This window comes from Fukomys damarensis, unplaced genomic scaffold, assembly GCF_012274545.1.
Source record: "Fukomys damarensis isolate Sample0158 unplaced genomic scaffold, DMR_v1.0_HiC HiC_scaffold_36, whole genome shotgun sequence".
NCBI lineage: Eukaryota > Metazoa > Chordata > Mammalia > Rodentia > Bathyergidae > Fukomys > Fukomys damarensis.
Genome location: NW_022900948.1, coordinates 28,993,836 through 29,020,609, shown reverse-complemented (window position 1 = coordinate 29,020,609; position 26,774 = coordinate 28,993,836). Strand labels below are relative to the sequence as shown.

At 37.4% G+C, this 26,774-nt stretch overlaps 1 protein-coding gene across 5 annotated transcripts in view; it reads right to left on the bottom strand.

Annotated features, from left to right (window-relative positions):
* Kiaa1958 (KIAA1958 ortholog) overlaps window positions 1-13,331 on the bottom strand; it is a 143,143-nt gene extending 129,812 nt beyond the window's left edge. For all 5 annotated transcript variants that reach the window (XM_019209809.1, XM_010639362.2, XM_010639364.2 and 2 more), the window contains exon 1: window positions 12,141-13,331. In XM_019209809.1, coding sequence (XP_019065354.1) covers window positions 12,141-13,311 — 1,171 coding nt within the window. In that variant the 5' untranslated portion in view covers window positions 13,312-13,331. The remainder of the gene's footprint in view (window positions 1-12,140) is intronic.
* Between the last annotated feature and the right edge of the window lie 13,443 nt (window positions 13,332-26,774).

Sequence of the window (26,774 nt, the reverse complement as noted above, 5' to 3'; positions counted from 1 at the left end):
CCCTCCCTCTCTCTCTCTCTCTCTCTCTCTCTCTCTCGATAATCACGTCTTTGCTTACATTGTTCTACCTAAAATACCTTCCCAAGCGTTTTCTAAGGCTGAGTCAACTTCTCCTCATGTATTTCCCACTACATTTTATACACCTCTTTCCATACACTTGGAATTGAAGTTATAGGTTTGCCTGCCTTTCTCTAAACAGTGACATTCCAGGACAGACTTTGACATTCATCTTCGTATTTTTCACTAGCCCAGAACAATGCTTGTCATACAGTTGACCGAAAATAAGGTGTGATGAAGTACAAGTGATTTGTCCAGATGCTAAATGGAAAAAAGAGTACAACATATGTCTCCCTGCTCCTGATTACAGGGTCTCCCTCTATTAAAATCTGAGCCCAGCTGCTAGACTCCAGATGTGTGTTATGGCTTGGCAGAAAGTCTGTCTGCATCTTGTTCATGTCCAGAGACTCTGAGACTGAGATTAGGGTGGTACACTAATTAGTTTTGCAGAAGAAATGTCAAGGAAGTCTAATGTTGAGGCCATGGCATGGCTGCTGTTGTGGGCTTTTAGCCAGATCTATGTTGAGGATCCAGAGCAAAAAGCCTAGCAAAATGATTTAAAATGTTTTGAGTTTGGCCACAGAGGGAGCTTCAACAAAGGTGTATGTGGACTAGAAGGACAGAGCAGAGATCTTAATTGCTGAGAAGAAAAAGAACAGAAAAGACAGCCTGAGGGTATCACAAGCAGCAGCAGGACTCCACCCTTTGCAGTCTCAGACTTCTAAGGGTGAAAGATTTTGCTTTGAGAAGAAAGCCCCAGAGCACCGTGTTCCAGAACAGCAACAGCCTAGGGAAGGTATTCCAAAATGGCAGCTTAAGGAAACTTCCTTAGGATTTGTTTCAGAGGCAATGAACCCCTACAGACAAGGGAGAGGACAGACGGACTTCTACTGCTTCAACTGGCAGCAGACCTTGGCATCATCCATGCAGTGCTGGTTTTAGGTGCATACAGAGTGGAAGAGTTGTGGCATCAGTAAGGCTTCCATCCAGATGTCAGTAGGCCTGGGAGGCCTGGGAGGCCAGGCAGTGTGCCCCTGAGAAGGCAATGTGTGAAGCCGTGAGTGTGAAGCCAAAGGTGCAGCGGTAGACCCCAGAAGTATGGAGAAGCCAGGAGTGTGGACATCCGAGGAAAACTGCAAGAAGAGAGCAGAGCCAGCCTGAGGGACACTGTGGGTGTTACAGCAATGGGAGCTACAACCACCCAAAATGCTGTAGGGACAGAGCCACCAAAGCTCTTTGGAGGTTACAACTTGCCACAGACTGCCTTGCATGCTAGAAGTAGAATTGTGGGATTTAATGTTTACCCTGGTGGATTTTGGACTTGCTTTGGTCCTATTTTTTTTAATCCCTGTGTTTGTAACTTTTGGAATGGAAATGCCTGTCTTGTGCCATTGAATGCTGGAAATGTTTAACTTTCTTTTCATTTCTACAGGGGCTTGCAGCTAAGTTTTCCTTAAATCTCAGAGACTTTAGATTTGGACTTTTCAGCAATGCTGAGACTTGTATGATTTTGGCAATTCCTAAAGATGGTCTAACTGCTTTTTATATAAAGGAATGTGCATGAGTCTTTCAGGAGGCCTGGGGCAGAGTGTTATAGCTTGGGTCTGGATGTCCCCACAAAGCCTCACTCGATCAAAGGTAGCTGAAACTGGAATGTGTGATGCTAGGATTAACGGCATGTGATCACTACACCAGTACCTGTGAGCGACTGGTTTAGCACCACCATGATCCCTATGGTCTGCTCTGGATGGTACAAAAGAGAAAGGAAGACACGGTGAAGCTCCCTGGTTGCCTTTGCTGCCTTGTGCACACCATGTTGTTTCTCCTCTGGGAGGCCTTTCTGCCATCCTCCCTGCGTTGGAGCCAGCCAATTATGGACTGAAACCTCTATGAACTGTAAGCCAAATAAGGCCCTTCTAAGGAAAACAGAAACCTGCGCCCTTGGCTGGAGATGTGGCTCAGTGGCACCACCCCTGCCTGGCAAGTGCAAGGTCCTGAGTTTGATCCCTGGTACTGAAAACAAAACAACAACAAAAAATAAAACAATAACAAAACAAAACAAAATCTGGGCCCTTACAAAAATGATTCTCAGAAAAATATCTCTTTTAGGATATAATTTATATCTCTTTTAGGATATAATTCAGCAGCCTCAATTCTGGATAACAGGCATGAACTGAAAACAGAAAAAGGGGACAGGAAACAGGCAGCAGGTTAGGCTTATTCTTGTACCAAAACAGGCAGAGGCAGAGGCCATGTTGCAAAGCAGCCACCCCAGTCCTCTAAACAAGCAGACAGACTTCCCACTGAAACTCCAACCAAATCATCTAGTGTCTCTGTACTGCATTTCCATCAGAAAAATAAAGAAAACAAACTCTTTGTGAAATTTAGGCAGTGTTGATCCTGGAAATGAATATGCTATAAAGGTAACAGAGGACACTTCATGTTTTATCTTTTTTATTTATTCTAGAAGTAGAGCTTTGAAAAATATTCCCATTACACTATCCCATCACAATCACATGTAAGCCAGTCATGAAATTTAAGGGTAGTTCTCAAATTCTCTGTCCATAAACAAGTTCACTGGAGGGCCGGGGATTTTGCTTAGTGGTTCTGCTGTCTGCCTTGAAAGCACAAGAACCCGAGTTCGATCCCCGGTACCAAAAACAAACACACACACAACAACAAAAACAAGTACACTGGAAGACAATGGTGGTAGTTTGCTTTGCAACAAATGATAAACAACAAACTTTCCATATTGAATAATAATGTCAAAGTAATTATGCCTCATCAATTTCCCACAACCTGTTTCATCATCTATATTTCAAAATGCAGGAAAGTATACAAAATAATATACTGAAGAATGTTTATCCCTAACCAAAGGGCTTTGTATGGGTTAACTAATCTAAATGTCAGCCCTGTAGAAAAGATCCATTTTACAGATGAGAAAGCTAAGTCACTTGCCAAAGTCACCCAGAAAAGAAGGAGCAGAGCTGGGGTTTGAACCTAGGCAGGAGTTCTAATCACTTCTTGGCCTTTTGGCTAAGATCAAATGAATCTAGGTAGGAGTTCTAGCCGAAGTATGTGCCCATGCTGCCTCTGGTTAACATAATTTCATTTTCCTGCCTGTCTTGGTAAATGATAATGTTCTATCATATTTATTACAGTTCAGGCCTCCTGTGTACCCAGTTTTACCCTTTTTCCTCCCTAAAGGCAACCACTCCGTGTAGCTGGTATGTTTCCCTTCGATCCACATTTCTATAGTATACATCTGTGTAACATACAATGTACAATATTCATACTTTTAAGAAGGTGTATTATTCTAATGACATTCTAATATATAATAACATTCTCTAATTTTGTTTTCCAGATTTATCCACACCAATAAAATGTAGATCTGGAAGACTCATCTAGTCTATCGAAAAATATATCACAACTTATTTATTATCCATCTCTCTGCTGACACTGAGGCCAATTTTTTGCTCTTTTTTCACAAACAGAGCTGTAATGTACACCCCTGTACACATCTCTTTTTATGTACCTGTGAGGAAGCTGTTCTAGGGAAGACACAAATTGAACTCCTAGGTTATATGACATGTACATATTTATTAGTCATTGCAAACTGCTGCTCAAAGTAGATGCACCAGTTTATATTCCCACCAGCAGCAGGTCCTCATGTTTCTATATCTTCACTTGGGATAGCTGAAATAACCTTCCTCCTGTGAGTAAAACTGTATCTTGTTGTTTTAGTGTCTTTCCAGGTCTGGTATGGGTACATTTGCCTGACAAAGACTAATCTCACTAGACTTGCTGAAATACAAATTTGGAAAGCCAGTTTCTGGCCTCTCTGATGGGGAACAAAAGGGAGATTTCATATAGGTATATTTCAAAGCAATGGAGTTATGCTCAAATGGAGTGTGGCTCCAGCACTCCCTGAACCACTGCTTCTCAATCTTTAATGTGCATATAAGTCACGTGGAGATCTTGCTAAATGCAGAATCTAATTCTGCCTGTCTATGATGTGCTTGAGATTCTCATTTTCATAAGATCCAGGTGATGATGAAAATACTGGTCCACAGACTATATGTATTTTAGTAGATGAATGGGTGTAAAGGCATAAAACCAGAATATACTTCCCTATCTAAATAGTAATGACAACAATTTAATAATGTAAGGATAATAAAAATAAAAATAATATGGGCAAAAATTACCTATCACATTACAAGTCCTCCCTTACAGTAATTCTGACAGACACTGCTATTGCTTTACAAATGTAGACCTGAGTCTTAGGTCACCAGTTCAGCAGGAGATAGGGTTGAGTATCAATCCAGCTACATGTGATTCTAAACTCCGACTGTCCAGACTCTACTCTCAATGCCCATAGCTGCCTGCCACCAAATTCTCAGATAAGCACCCCATTGAAATAAGGAGGAAAATTACAGCAAAAAGAGCCTGGTTTTTATTCTGTCATTGTTTATCTTTTAAAATCTGCCTCAGATCTTCCTGTAGGATAGTACAGGAAAAGGAGTGGCTAACAAAATAAATTTTAGTCTTCTTCCCTTTTGTAAGAAAGATGCACAGATTTCTTGTGATATATGGAAATACAGAAAATATTTGAGTATGCATATATACACCATTCAGGGCCTGGAATTTAGCTCAGTGGTACGTACCATTGCCTGCCTCACAAGCACAAGGTCCCAAGTTCAATCCCAATTCATATATACACCATTCACCATACACAAGGCTTGAGCCAAAAATATGGTGAATGTTAAAAAAATTTTTTTTGAAATGTATTTCAGTAAAAGACATTACCATTAATTCCCTCAAAATAAATCTCCGCCCCCATTTGAACACATTAATTCCACCAATTTACACAATGCCAGATCCAGTGAATAAGATAGATAAGGACACATGGTAGTATTTTTATTTAAGAGATATTGCCATAAATGGTTGATGAATGAGGCAGGATCAATAAATATAGTGAACGTTTAAATTTAAGAAATTTATTACAGTAAAAGACACACTGCCATCAATCACCTTATATAAAAGTACTTCCCCTTGTTTCAAACACACTTATGCCATTATTCTTGGGAATATCTCTGTTACAGTGATAAGGCTTTTAAACTTTTATTTTTATTAGTAATGTTTGTAGTACATAATGGTTACATTCATGTGGGAGATGATACCTGCATATAACTCATCTTAATTTTTTTCATCCCCTTCCCCTCCCCTTCCTCCTCCCTCCATCTCTTGATCCCCCTCTTTTACAAATTTTAAATATTCACTGTTTTAATCACCCCTTGTACTGTCTTTGAATGACACTAACTCTTTCCATCCACCCACATAAAAAATGAAATGTTCAAAACAAAATAAATGGCATAGGTAGCTTGGTTTGCTATCCTCCTGAAGAACAGAATTTGGAAATTTTTTGAAGAAATACCCTGTGCCGCCCCGGCCCAGCCCCACCCCAGCTCTGTGGTTTGAGTGAGGCTAATCTCAGTACCGCTTCCTGTGACTGGTTCAGGAGTGAGGATAAATGCTCTGACACAGGTTCTGCTCCTGGAAGACATAAGTTCAGGCAGCACAACCATCTCGGGTTCACACAGGAATCAAACATTATAGATGAAGCAAACAGGATACCAATGAAGCCGAGGTGGCAAACGGCAAAAGAAAAACTAGATGATGTTTGAACCCAGATAACACTTATTCGAAAATCTGTCATTGGACTATAAAGCAATTTTCCCCTTTAACTTATTATAATTCAAGTTTCTGTTTCTGACAAAAGAATATTATGGTCGACAAAAAATAACTGGAAGTGATGTAACATCTTAATCAATTTTATTTATTTATTTAGTTTTTGAGACAGGGTCTCACTATGTAGCCCAGGCTAGTGTTAATCTCACTATGGAGCCCAGGTTGGCCTTGAACTCGTGGCAATCCTCCTGACTCACTTAATTTTAAAAAGCTCACTGAACTCAATTTTACACTAGTAATTTTTCAAAAAGTAGATTAAATTATTTAAACTACAAACCTTTTCTCTGAATGCTTTTGGTTTATAAAAAATATAATCAAACAGTAAAAATTAGAAGAAAAAAGACAGGCATCAATAAAAATTAGAAGTAAATGTAATTATAGACAAACTGTGGTATATTAATTCAATTGATTGGAATTATTCAATAAATAATGTTGGAACCTTGCAAAAAGAATGACATGTGTTTCTACCCCAAAATATATTCAAATTGTAGAATTAAATGTAAAAAGAGAATGAGAAATGAGAAGAAATTAAACCTCGAATGAACCAAAAGACAACAGATAATTTTTTTTTTGGCAGTGTAAGGGATTGACCTAGGGCTTTTGCACTGAGCTATATTCCCAAGCTCCTTCCCCTTAAAAAAAAAAGAAAAAAAAATTTTTTGCAGGGGAGACAAGATCTCAGTAACTAAATTGCTCAGTCTAGGCTCAAACATGCAATCGTCTGGCCTCAGATTCTTGGAGTGCCGGGATTACAGGCATGCACCACCATATCGGGCTTTTTGTTGTTGTTGGCAATGATGCCAGGGATCCAACTCAGGGCATCATGCCTGCTAGGCATGCATTCTATCACTGGGCTATATCCCCAACCCATATATAACGATTTATGTGATCTTAAGGTTTGGATAGGACTAAACAAAATATTCAATACAGAAAAGATATCAGCTAAGCACAGATGTTAAAAGAATATACTTCATCAAAATTAAGAAAATCCATATCCTCCAAACCTTCAACAAAATTAACAGAAAAAGCACTTCCAATATATACGACAGACTATGAGTTACTATTTCTAATACACTCATGAACTGCATACTAACATTTTGGTTAATAACAGACTACACATGATGATGACTGTAGCAGAGCTGGAAATTCTCAGTGCCTAGCGGTCCAGCCAATCACATCACGTGTCAGTGGTGATGCTGCTATAAGCCTACTGTGGTGCCAACTGTATAAAAGCACACCACACACAATACTATACAGCACAGAATACTACATTTCTCTTTATGCATTTACTGTATTACACTGTTTAATTTAGAGTGCACTCACTCTACTTATTAAAATAGAGCTAACTGTAAAACAGCTTCAGGCGGCCCCTCAGGAGGGATTCCAGAAAGTACTGTTATCAGAGGGTGACGGCTCCATGTGTGTTACTGCTCCTGAAGATATTCCAGTGCAACAAGATGTGGAGGTGGAACAGAGTGACAATGGTGATCCTGACCCTTGTGTAGGCCTAGGCTATTCTGTGTGTCTGTGTCTTAGTTTTTAATCAAAATAGTTTAAAAAGTAAAGTAAATAAATATTAAGAGAAACAGATAAAAGTTTTTGTAACAAGGGTAACAAAATATCTTTGTATAGATGTACAATTTATTTCCTTTGTTTGTTTGAGACAGGGTCTCACTATTTAGTTCAAGTTGGCCATGAACTCACTATGTAGCCCAGGCTGGTCTTGAACTCCCAGCAATCCTCCTGCCTCAGCCTCCTGAGTTGTGGGATAACAGATATGTGGCACCATACCCAGCTTAATTTTAAGCTAAATGTTATTACAGAAGAATCAAAGAGTTTAAAAATGTTAGAGTAAGTTAATGCTTATCATTAAAGGATTTTCAAAATAAACACAGGATAGTCTGATTAATAGTGTTTATAGTATACAGTAGTGCACAGTAACATCCTAGGTCTTCATATTTATTCTCCACTCAGTCACTTACTAAATCAAAGTAATTTCCAGCTGAAAGTTCATTTACAATAAGTGCCCTATGCAGGATAACTTTTTAAAAATCTTAGAGTGTATTTTTATTTCGTTTTTTCTGTGTTGAGCTACATATAGACAAACACCGCTGTGTTACAATAGCCTACCATAGTCAATATAGTAACATGCTATATAAGTTTGTAGCCTAGAAGAAACAGGCTATACCCTAGGCTACATCATCTATGTTTAAGTATACTATATATTTGCACAAAGACAAAATTACCGTATGATACATTTCTCAGGCTGTGTCCCCAATAACTGACAAGACTGTTTATAAATGACACATACACATCTCCTAGAAAAACAGAAATGTGTATTTTCTAAAGGATAACACATATTTTTATTGCAGTACATACTGTTTACACACACACACACACACACACACACACACACACACACACACACACACACAAAGCAAAATTATCTGCTTGCTATCGTGAAATTCCAGGGAAAAGAGTTGATTAGTAAAAGGAATCCTTGTACAAGTCCTCAAAGAACCTTTATAGGACGAAGAGAGGGAGGAAAGTGTGTGTGGGCTAAGAAAGAAATTAAGATGTGTTACGTATATGTATCAACTCCACACAAGAATGTAAACATCATTTACTGCAAACAACACTCACACAAAAAATTTTTAAAGGCAATATGCAAAATAACACCCCCCAAATAATCCAAATTTTAGTCACTCAGTGACTGGGGATATAGCTTAATGGTTGAGTACTTGCCTAGCTTGCATGAGGCCCCAGTTTGATCCCTGGCAACCCCCCAAAAAAGTCAAACTATAAAAAGAACTAATCCACGAGAAGAATATAAGCTATCAAAACAAAATTTATAAAACCAAAAGAAAATTGATTATTTTATTCACACTGTAATTAACTTTTTACAACTTTATAAACTCAGTCCTGAATGGAAATAAAGATAATTTTCCACTAGAGGAAAGGAATTTAAATGGCATCAAAACAACTAAACAAATGAAATGATTTCTCTTTGTTTCTGGTTGACTCAAGTCATTTGTCAAATTATTTATTTAAAAATACTCTTTGAAGACATGCAGTATTTCTACAATGATCTGATAAAGACTCAAACTTCTAGAATATCTATTTCTAAAAAGACATGATTTAGCTGTTAGCTACTTCTTTCAAAAACCTTTTTTTGGCTTAGTCCCAAGTGAGCTTTATACATTAACTGTGTGAGGTCCATCTGTACAGTCATTCACATACACATGAATTCTACATTTTTAAAGGCTAAGTTTACAGTGAGGATTATCTACTTCAAGTATATATGCAAATACAAATAAATAAATTAAAACTTGTAAAGAAGGAGAGGAAGAAGAGTTGAAGGCAGGGGAGGGGAATGGGGGAAAAAAAGAAGAATCAAGATGTATTATGTACAGGTATAAATTCCTTGTGATGAATGTGATTGTTATATATATCAAAAGCGTACAAATAAAATTAATTTAAAAAATAAACTTAGAACACAGATCCTAGCTTGGGCTCTAGGAAATGAGTCAATTGTATATTAAACTTTATATATCTCTCACAAAAGAAAAATATCTACTAGATTTTTATTTTTGCCATTGTTGTCCAGTCCTAGTAGTTTCTCTAAAATTAAAGCTAAGATGGCAATAAGATATCCTCCCACAGAACAATGGATCAAAATATGAGGACTTTCCTTAGGAAATTCCCATTTCTCTTTCTTCACTCTTTTGAGGGTTCAACTCCTATCTAAACTAACCTCCCTGTGAGAGTACAGTAGAAGCACACTTTAAGATTATTATATTCACCCTGTGTGCTCTCCATGGACATGCCTGGTTTTCATAGTTATTGCAGGAAGTATTATTTTAATAAGCAAAGAAAAAAACCTGGAAGAATATGGTTTATATAAGAGTAAAAAGATTAAAATTATTTATTTTTCAAAGAGGCTGAATTTATTAGCTAAATTATTATATAACAAGACATTCAAATGTGTTTAGAGCTCAGTGTCATGCATCTTGCTTCACAGGGTTGGTTAGTGGAAGGGTATATGAAACAACATAAATAACATTTACTGGACCACTTTATAAAATACATTTCTGAATTATATCCTTAAAACATAAACTGAGAATACAGAAAATCATGCCAGGTTTAAAGTATTCTATTAAACAAAGAAAAAGAGGGATATATGTAAGCACAAATCTTACATCTATTAAGAGCCAGATTTCCTATACAAAGACATACACTAGCTTAATAAAAAAATCATGCGTCTAGTGATGCGACTAGCCAAAGACCACATCATTATTCAATGATTGAAAAAAAATTTTAAATGAAGAAAGAAGTCCATAAGATAGGAGAAAATATTTGCAAATCAAATCTGATAAAGGACTTACATCCAGAACACATAGATAACCTAATTTTAAAATGGGCAAAGGATTTAAATAGACATTTCTCAGCAGAAGATATACAAATGGCCAATAAGCACATGAAAAATGCTCAGTATCATTAATCATTAGGATAATGCAAATTACAACTGTAATATTTAACACACCCAATTGTGTAGTTATAAGTTTTTAAACATGGAAAATAATTTGATTACAATGTGGAAAAACAGGAACCTTACACATTACTAGTTAGACTGTCAAATGGTGGAACTGCTTTGGAAAACAGTCTGACACCTCTTCAAAGAATTAACCAGAGTTCCGATAGGACCCAGCAATTCCACTCCTAGGTAGTCTCCAGAGCAAGATAAAAATACATACTATCACAAAAACTTGCGTACAAATGTTCATAGAAACATTGCAATAGATAAAAACTGAAACAACCCAATTGTCCATCAGTCGATGAAATGAAAAATAAAATACAGCATATACATACATTAAAATACTATTTGTCAATAAAAAGGAAAGAAATGCTATAACATGGGTTGACCCTGAAAAGACACTAAATGCAAGAAAGTGGTCACAAAAGTTTACATAATATGACTCCACTTATATGAAATGTATGAAATAAATAGAGACAGAGAGTAGATTAGTGGCTGCCAAAACCTGGGGAGAGGGGAACAGTACCACTAATGAGTGTAGGGTTTCTTTATGGAATGATGAAAATGTTCTGCATTGATAAAGGCAATGGCTGCACAATTCTGTGAATATACCAAAAACCACCAACTTTATACTTTAAGAGTGGAATTTATAGTATATGAATTATACTTCAATAAAGCTGTTATTTATTTATTTATTTATTTATTTATTTATTTATTTATTTATTTATTTGGTACTGGGGATCGAACTCAGGTCCTTGCATTTGCAAAGCAGGCGCCAGAACACTGAGCTAAATCCCCAGCCTAAAGCTATTATTTTAAAAAGAAAAATTAATACACAGAAAGTGATAATTTTAGATCAAGATATGAATATTTTTAGTGTATATTTTCTACACTATTTTATAGTCATATGCATCATCATGACCATGCTAGAAAAATAATTTAAAAGTTCCCTTTAGGGATCTTAAGGAAGGTTGATGCTGAATTGAAAAGTCACATTTCTAAAGATTTTTAAATTTTATTTATTCATTTATTTATTTATTGGTACCGGGGATAGAACTCGCGTCCTTGCATTTGTGAGGCAGGCAGTGGAACCACTGAGCTAAATCCCCAGCCCAAATTTATTGTTGGAATTAAAGACATTCAAATGTTAGAATTACAGGTGTGTACACTTATCCAATTATTCCACCCTCTTCTCAACCTATTCCAGGCAGGATGGCGTATTCCAAAAATTCCAATTACTTAATTCTTTTAAAATTTGAGAGAAAAGATCAAATTCTTCTTTTGAAAATGTTTGTTGCTTTCAAAATAAAATCTTGTTTTGAACCAGCACACCTACTAAATGTAGCAACATGAAAATGTTTCAGATAAATAAATATGCAAAATTAGATCTACTGACAGTATATGTCTTACCTAACATCATTTGTCTTCCAAGAGAAACTAAATATATCTTGCTTTGATGGGAAAGCATTTTAAAAGACAAACTTTCAGAAGTAACTTTACTACAAAAAATACTGCTTAAGGTCAGATATCAATCTTAAATCTAGTTATGCAGCACCAACAGCATAATCTTATACCTGTCTTCTCAGCCCTGAGGTCTACCAACAGAATAGGTGGCCTTAACTCAGTTGAATTTCTTTTAGATTGTCACCTAGATGTAATGTATTTCATTACTCCTATCTTTCTGAGAATGAAAGAAGACAGAATCCTAGCAAACTGAATCAATGGTTTTAGAAGTGTTGACGGCGCAGAATTCTCAGATGTTGTGTAGATGAGGGACTTGTGGTCACCTCACATGCCATACCTGGTATGCACTGTGCTGTGGCTTCAGTTGTTATGGTTGGAGCGACTGGAGGCTGCTGCTGACTGGAGCTCACTTCTGGCTCTGTGTTCACTGAAGGAGAAAGGGATACCTCACAGGAAGAGACCTGGCTGGGCAGATGGGATAGGAACTCTTCAGAAGCAACTTGCTCATCCTGTCCAGGCAGCTGCAGGGCAGACAAAGGAATACTGATCTGTTTGTTTGGATGGGATGTGCTCACAGGCATCTGCATGGCTGCCTGCTGGTTGGTACCATGGGCACCAGGGGGTCCTCTGTTCGGTGAAGCCAGAGATACCCTAGCAGTCTTTGGGATGATTGGTCTGGAGATCACAGAGGGGGATGCAGACATACCATGTGGGTCTAGCTCCGTGCTGATGGCAGACGTTACATGGGGAATCAGCTTAGCAGATCCTATACAGGAGGGACCCGCATGTGTCTGAGGCTTGGGTTTTGCCATCTGTGTCAAGGATAGAGCTGGTCCATCTACCCCTCCTGTGAGCTCTGCATTTGCTACAATGTAGTAATCTTCTGGAATCTCCTGCTTGATTTTCTTGATGATGACATCATTGCTGCATTCATCCACCATCTGCACCTGGGAGCCTGAATGAAGGGAAGATGGGACTATTCCTGGCCTTTTGCGAGTGATGCTTTGAGGCCTTTGGGATTGGGGTTCAAAGTCACTATCCTCATCTGTAACAGAAGATTCACAAACCATGTCAAACAGCGTGTTTTCATCTTCATATTCTTCTACAGCTTCATCTAGTTCAGAGGGCTCACTGCAATAAGAGAAGTCACAAGAGTCTCTGGTCCGGTTACAGTCTAGTTTTGCTTTTACTGGTCTCCCAGGGTACCTTTCACCAGGGCTAGTCTGTGTCTCAGAAGGCACCCCAATTATACTGGGACTATCAGAGTTAAAACTCCTGTTGTCTTGGAAACAGACCCTCTCTTGGGATCCAGCTCTGCAGGTAGCTGTTAGCGGCCAGTGGTAGGCATGGCCAGCACTACAGCCCCACATTGCTGTCAGGTTCCCATGGGAACCTTCGGAAAGTAAGTGTTTCAGGTTTGGAATGAGGCTGCAAATGGTTCCATGACTGTGGGCCCAGCTGACCAATTTGGACAGATTCTCAGATGAGGTATGAAGACAATCCTCCATGTTACAGGATCAGCAGTGTCTTTCCTAAAAAGAAATAATCAAAATAAGAAGCCATTATTACCCAAAATATTCACATATCTCAATTACTTTAATTTCTTTCAACTATTACCATTAGGCATTAAAAATATACTTCAAAACTATACCTAGTTAATGTATCATATAGTCAGAGACTGGAAGGTCTATATGATAGATTAACTAGGTATGGAATTTGGAGAAGATCTGTGTTAGTTTTGTTTTGTGTTATAGAAATGCCTGAGCAGGAAAGAAAAAGAAAAAAAGACAAACAATGAAAAACAGGTGAGACAAAGGTTCAGTCAGCCCCTCAATAATGAATTGTGTGTTGTATTAACCAAGAAGATGCACTTCCAATGTCACTCTCTCGTAAACTTTACTACTAGAGGCACAGCCACAAAAGGTTTAGATCCACTCTAGGACGGATGTTAAAGAAGGAAAAGTCAAACTTGAGCCAGGCAAGAAAAGAAGATAACTGAGAATCTAAGGAGAATAAGAGTAAACTTAGGAAGTAGTGAAGAAGCCTTTAGCAGTGAAGGGAGAACAAACTTGGAGGAGACAGGATGTGGATCAGAAGCAAGGATGAAGAGACCAGGGTCAGGGCTCTATCCACTCCTAGGAGCAGGCTTCTCACTCCTGGCTGTCTGAAATACCTGAAATACTGTATTTGACCCCACAATTATAGGTAAAGGTTGTATCTAATGTATTCCATCATCTCAGAGTCCCATAAACCCAAGGATAAGCAACTACCCAACAGGAGTAAACCATTCCTTACTGGGCAGGAGTAAGGATCACTTCTTATGAGTTCTTGCTTGCTAACAGTGAGGACAACACAATGGTCGGGAAAACTGAAAGGGGGCATGTGGAGTCTGTTAGTAGGATGGTTAACAAGACTCTGCGAAGAGCAAGCTACTGGTGAGCTGGGCAGAGAGGTACAAGAATCTTTGTGCTTTAATCTGCCTTGATCATCTGCAGCTATTGGACAAGAGGTGTCTTTGTGGAGGAGGGCCTGCACTAAAGAACCAAGGTAAATGCAATGCTAGATGGCTATACCAAAACGAACATCTGGGACTCACCCCCCCGCCCACCATGGCTCTCCATCAGTGACCTTTTAGGTAAGTTCAGATCCTTTAATGTATTACTGAGGTCTCTGGGGTGTGGCCACAGCTACCTCTCAAGCCTCACTTCCTACTATCAGAGCCTTCCATACTTCTGTGGGCCCCTGTTTCTAAATAGTTTCTCAACCCCACTGGGCCTCTAACACCTCCTTTTTGGCTTGATATGTAGCCCTTCTCTTTTCTCACCTGGGAATCTCCTTCAAGACATCCAGGTGAAGTCTTTCTAAATCCATTTTCAGGCTCTAAGGTTTACTTAGTTTTCCTTCATCTGTGCCTCCATTATATCTAGAGGAATTTACCTTTGCAGTGCTATGATTATGGACTTTCTTATCTGTCTTCCAGACTTAGTGAGGACTCTCTGAGGACAAGGGCTATGACTTAATCATTCATCATGATGACTTACTTGAGGGCACAAAATGAGTAAGTCATGGTCCTGCTTTTGAGACACTGTAATCTGTCTGGCATATAGTTGATGCTGAAGAATGGATGAATATATAAATACCACAAGCACTATTAACAGTAACAAAGCAAATGTGTAGAACCCTCAAATAAGAAATACGAAACCTCCTCTAATTACTTTTACTGTAATCATTCACACAATTAGAGGTGTTTTTCACTGATAATGTAATCAAAACACAGCTATCTTGTGTATTCAGGGAGAGTAAAAACTAAGTACTCATTATCCAAAATGCTTGGGACCAAAAGTATTTTAGATTCTGGATACTGGTGAATTCTGGACTATCTGCATAGATCCTAGTGGATAAGCATCTCTAATTAAAAAACTGGAAAGCGGGGCGTGGTGGTGCATGCCTATAATCCCAGCACTCAGGAGGCTAAGGCAGGAGGATCGCTGTGAGTTAGAGATCAGCCTGGGCTACATAGTGAGTTCCAGGTCAGTCTCAACTACAAGACCCTGTCTCAAACAAACAAACAAAGAACAACAACAAAAAACCTGAAAATTGACTTGATTTTTGTTTTTGGTACTGGGGGTTGAATTGAACTCAGGTCTTTGTGCTTGCAAGACAGGTGGTGGAACCCCTAAGCCAAACCCCCAGCCCATTTTTAAAAATTTTCTTTTCTTTTCTTTTTTGGTACCAGGGATCAAACTTGGGCCCTTGCATTTGCAAGGCAGGCACCAGAACCACGGAGCTAAATCTCCGACCCTGGAAACTGAAAATGCTCCAAAATCTAAAACTTTCTGAATGTCATGTCAACATCCAAAACATTTCACCTACTTTTAAGAACCAAGAGACTATTATTAAGAATATAGAAAGAACTCAAAAAAATCAGACCCCTGCCAAACATAAAGAGCCAATTTAAAAGTGGGCATCTGAAATGAATAGACATTTCTCAGACAAAGTAAAAGCAGCAAATAAACATATAAAAAATGTTCAACATCACTGGTCATTCGAGAAATGCAGATGAAAACAACACTGAGAATCCACCTCACCCCAGAAAGAATAGCTGCTATGAAGAAATCAACCACATTTATTGCTAAATGGATGCACATTGAGGCTACACTCTTCAAGTAAAATAAATAGGACACACTTAAGTAAATACGAAATAGTTTCCCTGGTGTGAAAAACTAAAAGTGTAAATAAGGTTCAAATGGTATAATTGATAGTGTGAAATAGGAAGAAAATGGCTAAAGGGGAAGTGGGAAGGGGAGGGGAAAGGAAATAAGGGAAAAGAAAAAATGTGAAAAAAAGCAAAAAATGGAAACAAAATCTTTGTAAATAGGCAAGGGTGAAGGAGGCAAAAGGAGGGCAGGGGTATGGGGAAAAGATAAGAACCAAGATATCATGTAAAGGCACAAGATCCCAATGATATATGTTACTGTATTGTTTGCTTTAAATTGTACCAGTAACCCTTCCCTTCCTATTTCACATTGTCAATTATCTCATTAGGATCTTATGTACTATTATAATTTATTTACACCAGAGAAACTATTTGGTATTTACACATGTGTGACTTATTTATTTCACTTAGGAGTATATCCTCAATATGTATCCATTTTCCTATGAATGAATCTAATTTCTCATTCTTTATGGCTGAGTAGTATTCCATTTTATAGAAAAACCACAACTTCTTTATCCAGTCTCCAACTGATGGGCAAATGGGCTGTTTCCAAGCTTTAGCTATTACAAACTGTGCTGCTATAAACATAGGTGCACATATATCACTGGGATATGATTCTTTTAATTATTTTGGAAAGAGACCCAGCAGGGGGATGGCTGCGTCAAATGGAACCTCTAGTCCCAGCTCTTTGAGGTAGCTCCATATTGATTTCCATAGTGGTTGCACCAGTCTGCACTCCCACCAACAATGGAGAAGGGCTACACAGTGAGTTCCAGAGCAGTCTGAACTATATAGTGAGACCCTGTCTCAAAAACAAAACCAACCAAACAAACAAAAACAGGGAAGGGCTGAGGGGGTAAAAGGAGGGGTGGGGAATGGGGAAAAATAAAAACCAAGATAAGTCACGTGAAGGTACAAGATCCCAATGATCAATGTACCTATACTGTATACCTAAAATGTACCAATAAATTAATAAGGATTAAAAAAAGAATCAACAGGTTCTGGTAGTAATGATAATTCACTTTTGTCATGTTCTGAAATTCACCCACATAAGAGACACTTAAACTTTTTTTTTTGAGTACCACAAAATGAAAACATTTTTCCAGTATTAGTATTAATATATTTTAATTTGCCCACCAATGTTAACTGGTAGTTTATGAGAATATAATTAGCTTATGCATAAGGTAATTACATGGACTGAGTCCAAGCTGACAAAGAATTGGTATTAATATACCACAATATATTCTAAATTTAACACGAAATAGAATCAAAAGATAAAGTATTTTTGAAATGCTGAGAATACTTCTCATATTGTAATGATTTCCTTCAGCAGCCTAATGATAAACTCTACACTGAAAAAAATGGGTTTTTTTGTACATTTTTAATTGAAAAATGACTTCATGCATTATTTTCCCATATTTGATATTGGCTATGATTAGGTTGTACTCTCAGCTTTACAGAGTAACTAAGTGACATGTTATTACATACTGAAATTTTAGGAGTCTTGGCTCGCAGAATTTCAGTTTATGTATGAGATATGTTCTTAAATTAACAAAGCAAACTATGAAGTTATTAACACTATATGTTCACTTAAGCAAAGAGATATTCTATGCATGCAATAGTGTTTATATTGTTAAAGTAAAAATAAGAAACACATTAAACATAGAATCAGATGCTGTTCAACCACTGTTACAGGTTAGATATAAAATGTCCCTACATGGTCTTGTGTGTTCAGAGGCAGGTTTTTCAAAAGTGACTGGGTGATGTTAACTACAGTGTCATCAGTGGATTAACCCATTGATAAAAATCATAATTTAATGGGATTATTGGGAGGTAATAGAAATTTAGGAGGTGGGGCCTAGTTGAAGGGAATGGGTCATGTGCGTATGACCGTGGGGATTGTATCTGGCTCCTGGACCCCTTCTGCTGGACTCTTTTCTCTCTGCTTCTTGGCTACCATGAGATAAGCAGGTATGCTCTTCCATACCCTTTCATCATGATGTTTTGCCTCAACTCAGACACACAGTAATGTAATCAGCTGACCATGGACTAAAACTTCTAAATCCATGAGCCAAAGCTAAAATATTTTCTTTCAATTATGCATATCAGGTATTTTTTTGTCACAACAATGAAAAGCTTACTAAAACAACCATTAAGCCTAACTAGGCTTAAGCTCACTAGGCTTCTGTAAGTCAACAACAGAACATCAATAATTACTATAATTAATATTTACTGATCAATTATTTTCCAAGCAATGTTCTATGACTTGACATACAAAGGATCCTATCAACAATCCTAATTTGACCAAATTAATTATTCTGTCATAAATGAGCAAACTAAGTAATCCGCACAAAGTTGCAGACATAAAATTGGAATTTAAATTTTACACCAGAGCTATGCTCTTTCCCCATTTTTATTAGCACATATTAATTATATACAATGGATTTGTGACACTGCCATATATGTGTAACACTCTTTGATCATAACCTTTCCTGTCACTATTCCTTGTCCCTAACCCCTTCCTTTCTATAATAGTCTCCCTTCTATTTTCATGTTGACTTTCCCCCACTAGATTCCACATGAGAGGAAAAATGTGATTCTCATCTTACTCAGACTGGCTTGTCTTAATATGATCTCCAGTTCCATCCATATTCTTGCACATGGCATGACTCTATTCTTCTGTATGGCTAAATAATACTTCATTGTTTGTATTTACCGAGTTGTCTTTATCCATTTGTTATGGTTTGTGTCTAGATATCCCCTCAAAGCCTCATGTAGTCTTAGACAGGGTGTGATGCTGGGATTAAAGGTGTGCGATTACTAAATCAGTACGGATTGGCTTGGCACTGCCCTAATCCCAGAAGCATGGATACAATAAAAGGGACAGAAAGAGGCTTGTCTCCTCGCTTGTTGCTTTTGCTGTCTTTCGCTGCTGTGAACTGTTGCCCCTCTCCTATGTGCCACCCTGCCTTGGAGCCAGCCAATTATGGACTGAAAACTCTACAAACAGAGCTAAAGAAACTTTCCCACTTTGGGTGTTCAGTATTTTGTCTCAGGAATGAGAAAAGTAACTAAGACACCATTCATCTGCTGATGGGAATCTTGACTGATTCTATTATTTGAGTTTATGCTCTTAATACTACATTGCCTCTGGCATTATAATAATAGAAAAACATCATTTCAAGTCTGGTTCCCTTATCGAATTGATGTTAATATGAATTGATTAATTTGAATTATAGTTGTACTTAAGTTGAATTTTAAGTTTTAGTTTAGAGCTGTATCAGAACTATTAGCACACATAAGTTTATGTTTACATACAAGTAGCATTATAATAAAAAATTGCGTAAGCCATAACAAAGGTACATGAAAATATTGTGGGAAACACTGCTTTATAGAAAAAAGTTATATATAAAGGGATTTTGACACTTCCAAAACTTGAAAAAGCTAGTTACCAGCCAAATAACGGGAATGCTCAGCTGACTTCCACCTGACCCAGTTACTACAATCTGCCCAACAGTCCCTACACAGTTGTCACTCATTACAAGATTCTAAAGCTTTCAGAGTTTGTTGTTTTGATCTCAATTGCTGATGGATGACAAAATATTTAAAACAAACTGAATTACAAGAAAGACAAAACCTTTTCCCAAAAGAAGGCTAAACTGGCTTCCCTGATAAACTATTTGTCAGCCAAGGAAGAAGTAATTTTTTTTACAATCCAAAAAGACATAAGGTGGAAGACAGGGAATAGAAGGGTACACTATCCAACTTGAGGAGGCCAGCATAATCCTCACAGCAAACCTGACAAAGTTGTTGCAACGAAGAAAATTACAATATTGCTATGCATACTGATGGAAAAATCCTTTATAAAACATTAGGCAACTGTATCCAAAAATGTACAGTGAGTACACTGTATATAGGTAATATACTGTGCTCAAGTAAAATTTACCCCAGGAATGCAAGGCTGAACACTCAAAAGCCAATCAATGTATTCACAGTTTATGGGAGAAACATCACAATATCATTTCAATAGATGTAAAAAAAATTGACAAAATTCTATTTTCATTTATGAGAAAAACTCTTAGTAAACTGAGAACTGGGAAATTCCTCAAATGGACAGTGGGCATGTATGAAAAATCTATAGCCAATATCATATTTAATGTAAACAAGTAAATTATTTCCTTGTAAGATTAAGGCAAGAAATGTGCACTTGTTCCACCTCTACTCCACATTTACTGTAGAATTCTGACCATTGAAATCCTGGAGAGAGGGGTAAAGGAGGATATGGTGATAGGGAAGGGGGAAAGAGGAAAAGAAGGGAAGAGGAAAAGGTATAAGGGACAGAAAAATTAGAAATAATTAAAAGATTCTTTTTGTAGAAATATGCTGCTTAAATAGAAGTCCAAAAGGATTCACACAAAGCAACTCAAGTGGTAACTGAATTTTTTAAAGTTACAGGATATAAGATAAATATTTTTGAAAAATCAATTCTCTATATGCTAGTGGGAAAATTAAATTTTGAAAAATTTAATTCTACTTATAGTAGCGCTATCATATAGTGACAAAAATATATAAACTAGGAATAATTCTAACACAAGATGTCAAAGATTTCTATGCTAAAAACTACAAAACAAGAGAAATTAAATACAATTTAAGTAAATACCATACTAATGCATTGGAAATCTCAGTGTTGTTAGGGTAATCTCTAATTGATCTTTAAGTTCAATGCAATTCTGATCTTGGAGGTCTTATGGGTCATGTAAAAATCTCTGAACTTTTTACAGACATAATAAAGTTTATAGGGCTGTGAGCAAGAAGGTAACTTTAGAATCATTCTGATTAGAGTTAGAAGCAAGAATCTCGTTAGGAGGTTTAATATTTCAGGTAAGATATAACAGAAAACTGTACTGAACAGCAGCAGATGGATGGAAAGAACATGCAAGATCTGAAAAACAGGAAAAGAATGAAAGACTACAGGAAGCGAGAAGATGGAAGAAGTTACAGTGATGCTCTCCATTCTCTATGATAAAATGACCCAGTTTAAATCCTAATTTAAAATATACATATTGTCATGCAAATTAGTAATATCTTTGCTGAGAAAACAAACTGATTTTAAAAATAATTTTTAGTAAGAGTTCTGTCATGGAAAACACAGTTTTAAGTAATTTTTAATATTATTTAAAAATACTTAAAAATATCAATGCATCTAAAAGACTTTTATTAAGTACCTCAAAATTCTTAACTCTCCCAACAATTCATGTTCTTAATTTCTACAGTTTATACTGAATGTGAGTTTTTATTCTATATAATCAGAAAAGGATTAAAATTTATTACAATGGTGGTTCCATTAATTCAGACTGTTCCAATAACAATATTACTCGATCCCATTAAAGTGTTTTTCATCACTAGATGTGATCTGACATTCATACTCTATCACCCACTCAAGAGTAAACAGAAAACCTGACAATTCTGCTTCAAAGCAAATGATGTGAACACTTTTAATTACCTTTAAATTTGTATAGTTTTGTTTTCTTAATGGAATTTGCCAAGAGTTAAGAAAATAACAGTGTTTCATAACAAAGTATCTGTCCTGGATGCTGAAAATACAGCTCTACTTGATAAGTAAACTAAATCACAGATTTCAGAAAACAGGAAAATACATGTGTCACCCCACACTGAACTTCACTTAAAGTGCTCTAGTCAACACCCCCAACAACCTCCAAGTTAAAAAATGGAAATCGAGAAGACACTCCTTAGGTCTCTTATCTTGGATTCTCAGCAGTTCTCACAGCTGTTTCTACTGCCCTCCCCCAAACAGGGCCCTACTATATAATGCCGGCTGACCTGAAACACATGATAAAATCCAGGCTGGCCTTGAACTTATGATCCTCCTACCTCAGTCTCTCAAGGGCTAAGATTACAGGTTTGAGCCACCATGCCCAGCTCTCTGCCCTACTTGAACCTTTTTTCCCTTAGTTCCTATGATACTGCCTCTATCATTCTGCCATTCCCAGTTTCCTTTGCTGGGGCTTATCAACCTCTTTGTAATCTTTAAAACTAGAGTTTATCTATGTTTTCTTCTCGTATTACAGTCTCAACAGATCTGGTTATATGTACCCTGACAGTTCTATCCAAAGTACTATTTTAATAAATGATACTACCATATTCTCTGTTACAAAAGCCCAAATCCTGAAAATCACTCTTGACTCCAATGTGTCATTCACATCTCTGAGCAGAGGAATCTATAATAGCTGGTTCAATTCTAAAAACTTGTCTCAGACACTGGTTTCAAAATTATTTAAATTTTACAAAATTTCTGGTTTATGTCACTGCGACCTTTGTGAAGCCTGTAGACAAAAGATAAAACAATCAGATAGTGATGTATTTTCTTTATGCACAGTAGATAAACCTTTAATTAACATTGTAAATGTGGTAGTTTCATATTATATAACATTTGTGGGTACAAAGTTCGTATTATTGAACAATGGGTAAGAGGGTTATATAACATACAAATTAATTTCTGTATCTTCACTGACTCTCAGGAAGGGAGGACAGTTTTATCTTATTATTGTGAAACATTTGTTCATAGGAATGAGATCTGAAACTACTGGGTATATCATTTTAATACTTCCCTTCATTCTGACTCTCATTTTTAGGAATGGACATGGGGAGTATGAAAAGTGATATAATTGTTCCAGATGAGATCATGAGTCAGGGACTATGTTGGGAATGAGTAACCTACTTTTATTCATAAAATAAAATAGAAACCTAACATAGCCTTAATAAATATCAGGATGATTTGAATTTCAGGACACTAGTAATAGAACTAAACCTTCCAATTTAGAATGACAGCATACAGTCTAGAAAATACTCAAAGAAGGAGATAATTTTCCTGAGAAATGCAAAGGAAACTTAAAAAACCAATATGGCTTTGGCAGAGTATTATACCCCCTTGGCTAAAGCATAAAATTTTCCTTACTTTCTTATGTACTTCTAGAATTTATATTCTGGTTGATCTATTTATCTATTCTATAACTAATACTGCATCACTTAAAATTCCTGTACCCAAATATGTTTTTATTTTCAGGAAGACAGATCTTTCCTTATTTTATATTTCAAAATTGTTTTCTAGTGCATAATTTTTATGGCTAAGCTTCCAGTATGCCATATAATATTAAATAATATTTAGATTTATTCGCAATAAAATTTAACTATGTTAAAACATTTTGTTTCTAAATTGGAAAGGATACTGAATTTTATCATGTTTAAGCAGCTCTATGATGTTTTTCATATCTTAAGTTACATCTACATATTTCTGTGTTGACAGCTCTTGCATTCCCACTTCTATTTCTCAATTTCCATCACTGGTTCATCACCATCCTTTATGTATTCAAATCCAGGTCCATCAACGCTCATGGTGCTTGTTCTTTCTTGTGGTACTTCTCCACAGATGTTGCTTTTATCCACCTCTGTGGATCTGGTTAGCAAATATATGTACCCCACTCGAATGTCTCTGTAAATGGCATCAGTATCTTCCTGGCTGCTGAGAACTAAACCCAAGAATTAGATTTATAAGTACTTTTTAAGATTTGGGGGTCTTCACACAATACACTGCTCAGAAACCATACAGCACTGTCCCAAACATCATATTGCAGTGATTCTGCTCTAAGTACTGAATGCACAGAACTGGAAGACAGAAACCTTGCCCACATCTGTGTCCTCAACACTGCTTACAAAGCCTAGCACATAGAAGGCATTTAATAAATAGAGGATGAACACTGAATGAACAAACTCAGTTGAATTCTCATGAATCTGTTGATCTGATATGTCTGTCCAAATGACCAACTGTTCTACCTATCAGCTCAAAGTTTTACTTAGCTTAGTACTTACATCTCCCCTGCCGTACTATCTCCTGCCCAACTTGACAAGTTACAGATGCTACCCTTGCCCATTCAGGATTGTGTGAAACATAGCAGTGATTCAAAGAGGGGGAAACAGGCAGTGATCTGACTGCGATATTCACCAGCTAAAACTCCTTCAACAAAAAATGTACCACGGGGCCGGGATGTGGCTCAGTGGCACCGCACCTACCTGAAGAGCACAATGTCCTGAGTTCGATCCCCGGTACAGGGGTAGGGTGGGGGGAAAGCACCACATTTACATGTCTGAAAACTGACTCAGAAAAGACTGCCTGTTAGTCTTGCCTAGTTCACCAAAGAAAGTGAAGAAGGCTGTAAAATATACAATTTACAACAAAACTACAGGAAAAGAGAAGAAAAGCTATGAGACTGTAAATTAAGTAGGAGAATGTGAATAGGTGAGTGTATTAGGTGGTAAACTTTTCAACACTGTATCCTCCCTCCTTCAAAGAACTCACTCAGTAGCCACCTGGCATTGAAGACAGCAGACTTTGCTCTGGGTACAGAGGATGGCAGGGAGAGCTGGGCCTACTTTTCGAAGTACAGCAACAGATGATTGGCAGCTTAGGTCTACTCAAGAAGACATGAGATGTCATGGAGTATTCTGAACTTCATTTGGTTTGAATATATCACTACAAAATTCACGTTGAAAATTAATTTCCACTGTAGTGGTATTAAGAGGTGAGGGCTCTAGGGAAGTAATTAAGTCATGAGGGCTCAGCCCATATAAGTGGATTACTGCTTTATAGACTGGCTAGAGAGAACTGGTTAGGCTCCTTTACTCTTCTGCATCATAAGAACACAGCGCTCGATCCCTTTTTAGCCCCTCCACTTTCGGCTACACAAGGGTAATGCCATAGGAAGACACCATTAAAGAAGAAGCCATATTAGCTGCTGAACATGGTGGCACCTTGATCTCAGACTCTCTAGCCTCTTTAACTGTGAAAAATTTTTGTTCAAGTTACCTAGTCTCAGGTATTTTGTTTTAGCAACCAGACCGAGACAACTGGCCACTAAGGGGCATCCAGTAATGCCAGAGGGTGAACACCATGAGCACTCTGTGTGGTACAATGAATGCCAGACTTGATTGTTCCTTAACCCTGCCATTTGCTTGGTCTCTGTTCATAGGGTTTCAAGGAGTGTCTATGATGGCTAAGACTACAAATCAATGCATGTACTCTGAGACACTCCTTCAAAATGCTGACTGAAGTTGAGCTTTAAGGTGGATGCTCTATGTAAAGAAGATGGTTCCAGCAACCACACCGTTTACCCCCAAACCAAGCCTTGCTGCTCTGATTTTTGGGACAGTCTGGCTCTTTTTGGGAAAACTCATCTGATAGTTTTTCCAGGGCAGAGGAATGGGTACGGTGAGATGAAATAATTTTTCTTTAGCTTGTGTCAGGTGCTTAGCACTAACCTTTTAGGTAATCTGAATTCATCTCCTTTCCTCTTCCAGTTTGTGTGTGTGGTTTCTGGTTTTCTTTTGGGAGAGGTGAGGAGATTCTTAAGTTCTTCTTTCTTGATTTCCAGGTTTCCCACAGATTTTAATTGTTTCTTTTCTTTGTTGGTTTTCACTTGATTTTAAGTGAAATGGTTGGTTCACCTGAGAGTCAATGCATGACTAAAAAGTCACTGCAACACTGGGTTCTCAAGTCAGACTGTGCACTAAAATCACCTACGGTTCTTGATAGAAAATATAGGACCTGTTTCTTAGTTCAACCATTAACCCAGAGGTTGGATTGGGGAATCTGTGTTTGTAGACAGTGTATCCAGAATTTTCAGCCAATACTAAAGCCTGCATTCGAGAAGCATTTAATTCTACATAATTCTTAAGGATGAATATAGTATAATAAACCAAGCCCTAGTTTTAGACATTTTATTTAGCTTGATTCCAATTATTCATTAATGTAAGAGCTACAATAAACATCTTTTTAAAAACCTTTTTATGTACTGCCACATCATTCTGATAAATGCCTATACAAAAAATCAAAAGTAGAAGCTTGGGCTGGGGTACTGCTCACTAGTGGAAGAGTTGCCCAGCGTGAACAAGACCTAGGATTTGATCCCTAGCATGGGTGCAGGTGGGCTTTTAAAATTCTTTTGGTCAAGTTGCCTTTAATAGGATCTACCAGACTGTTCCCACTTATAGTATGTGAGCATCTGTTTTCTTCCTTCTCTACCTAGACAGTACTGTTTTTAAAAAACCTTTGCTAATCTTAGATGTGAAATGACATCTTTTTGCTGACTTATCTTAAACTATAAATGCTTATTAACAAATATTTCCTGAATATTTACCAGGCCTTTTGAATGAGAAAAAAAACATGGATTTTACTCTCACTTCTGTAGAAAATATCATTAACCCAATAATCATATAAACCTAGTAAACTATCAACACTAAGTGGTACTGTTAGATGTTCTAAAGCAGAGATGACTTACTCAGTAAAGTGAGAGAACATTTCCCTGAGAAATAAAAATAATTGGACACAAACCGGACGTGGTGGTGCATTCCTGTAATTCTAGCACTCGGGAGGCTGAAGCAGGAGGACCACTGTGAGTTTGAGACCAGCCTTTGCTACGCAGTGAGTTGCAGGTCAGTCCCAACTACATAGTGAGACCCTGACTCAAAAAATAAAAAAAAAAACAAAAACAAAACAAAAAAACTGGACACAATGACATAGTGTGTTCTAAACTCTATTCTAAGCATATCAGATATAGAAATGCATTGTCCTTAGCCAGGCGTGGTGGCTCACGGCTGTAATCCCAGCACTCCGGAGGCTGAGGCAGGAGGATCTCTGTGAGTTCAAGACCAGCATGAGCTACATAGTGAGTCAGGTCAGTC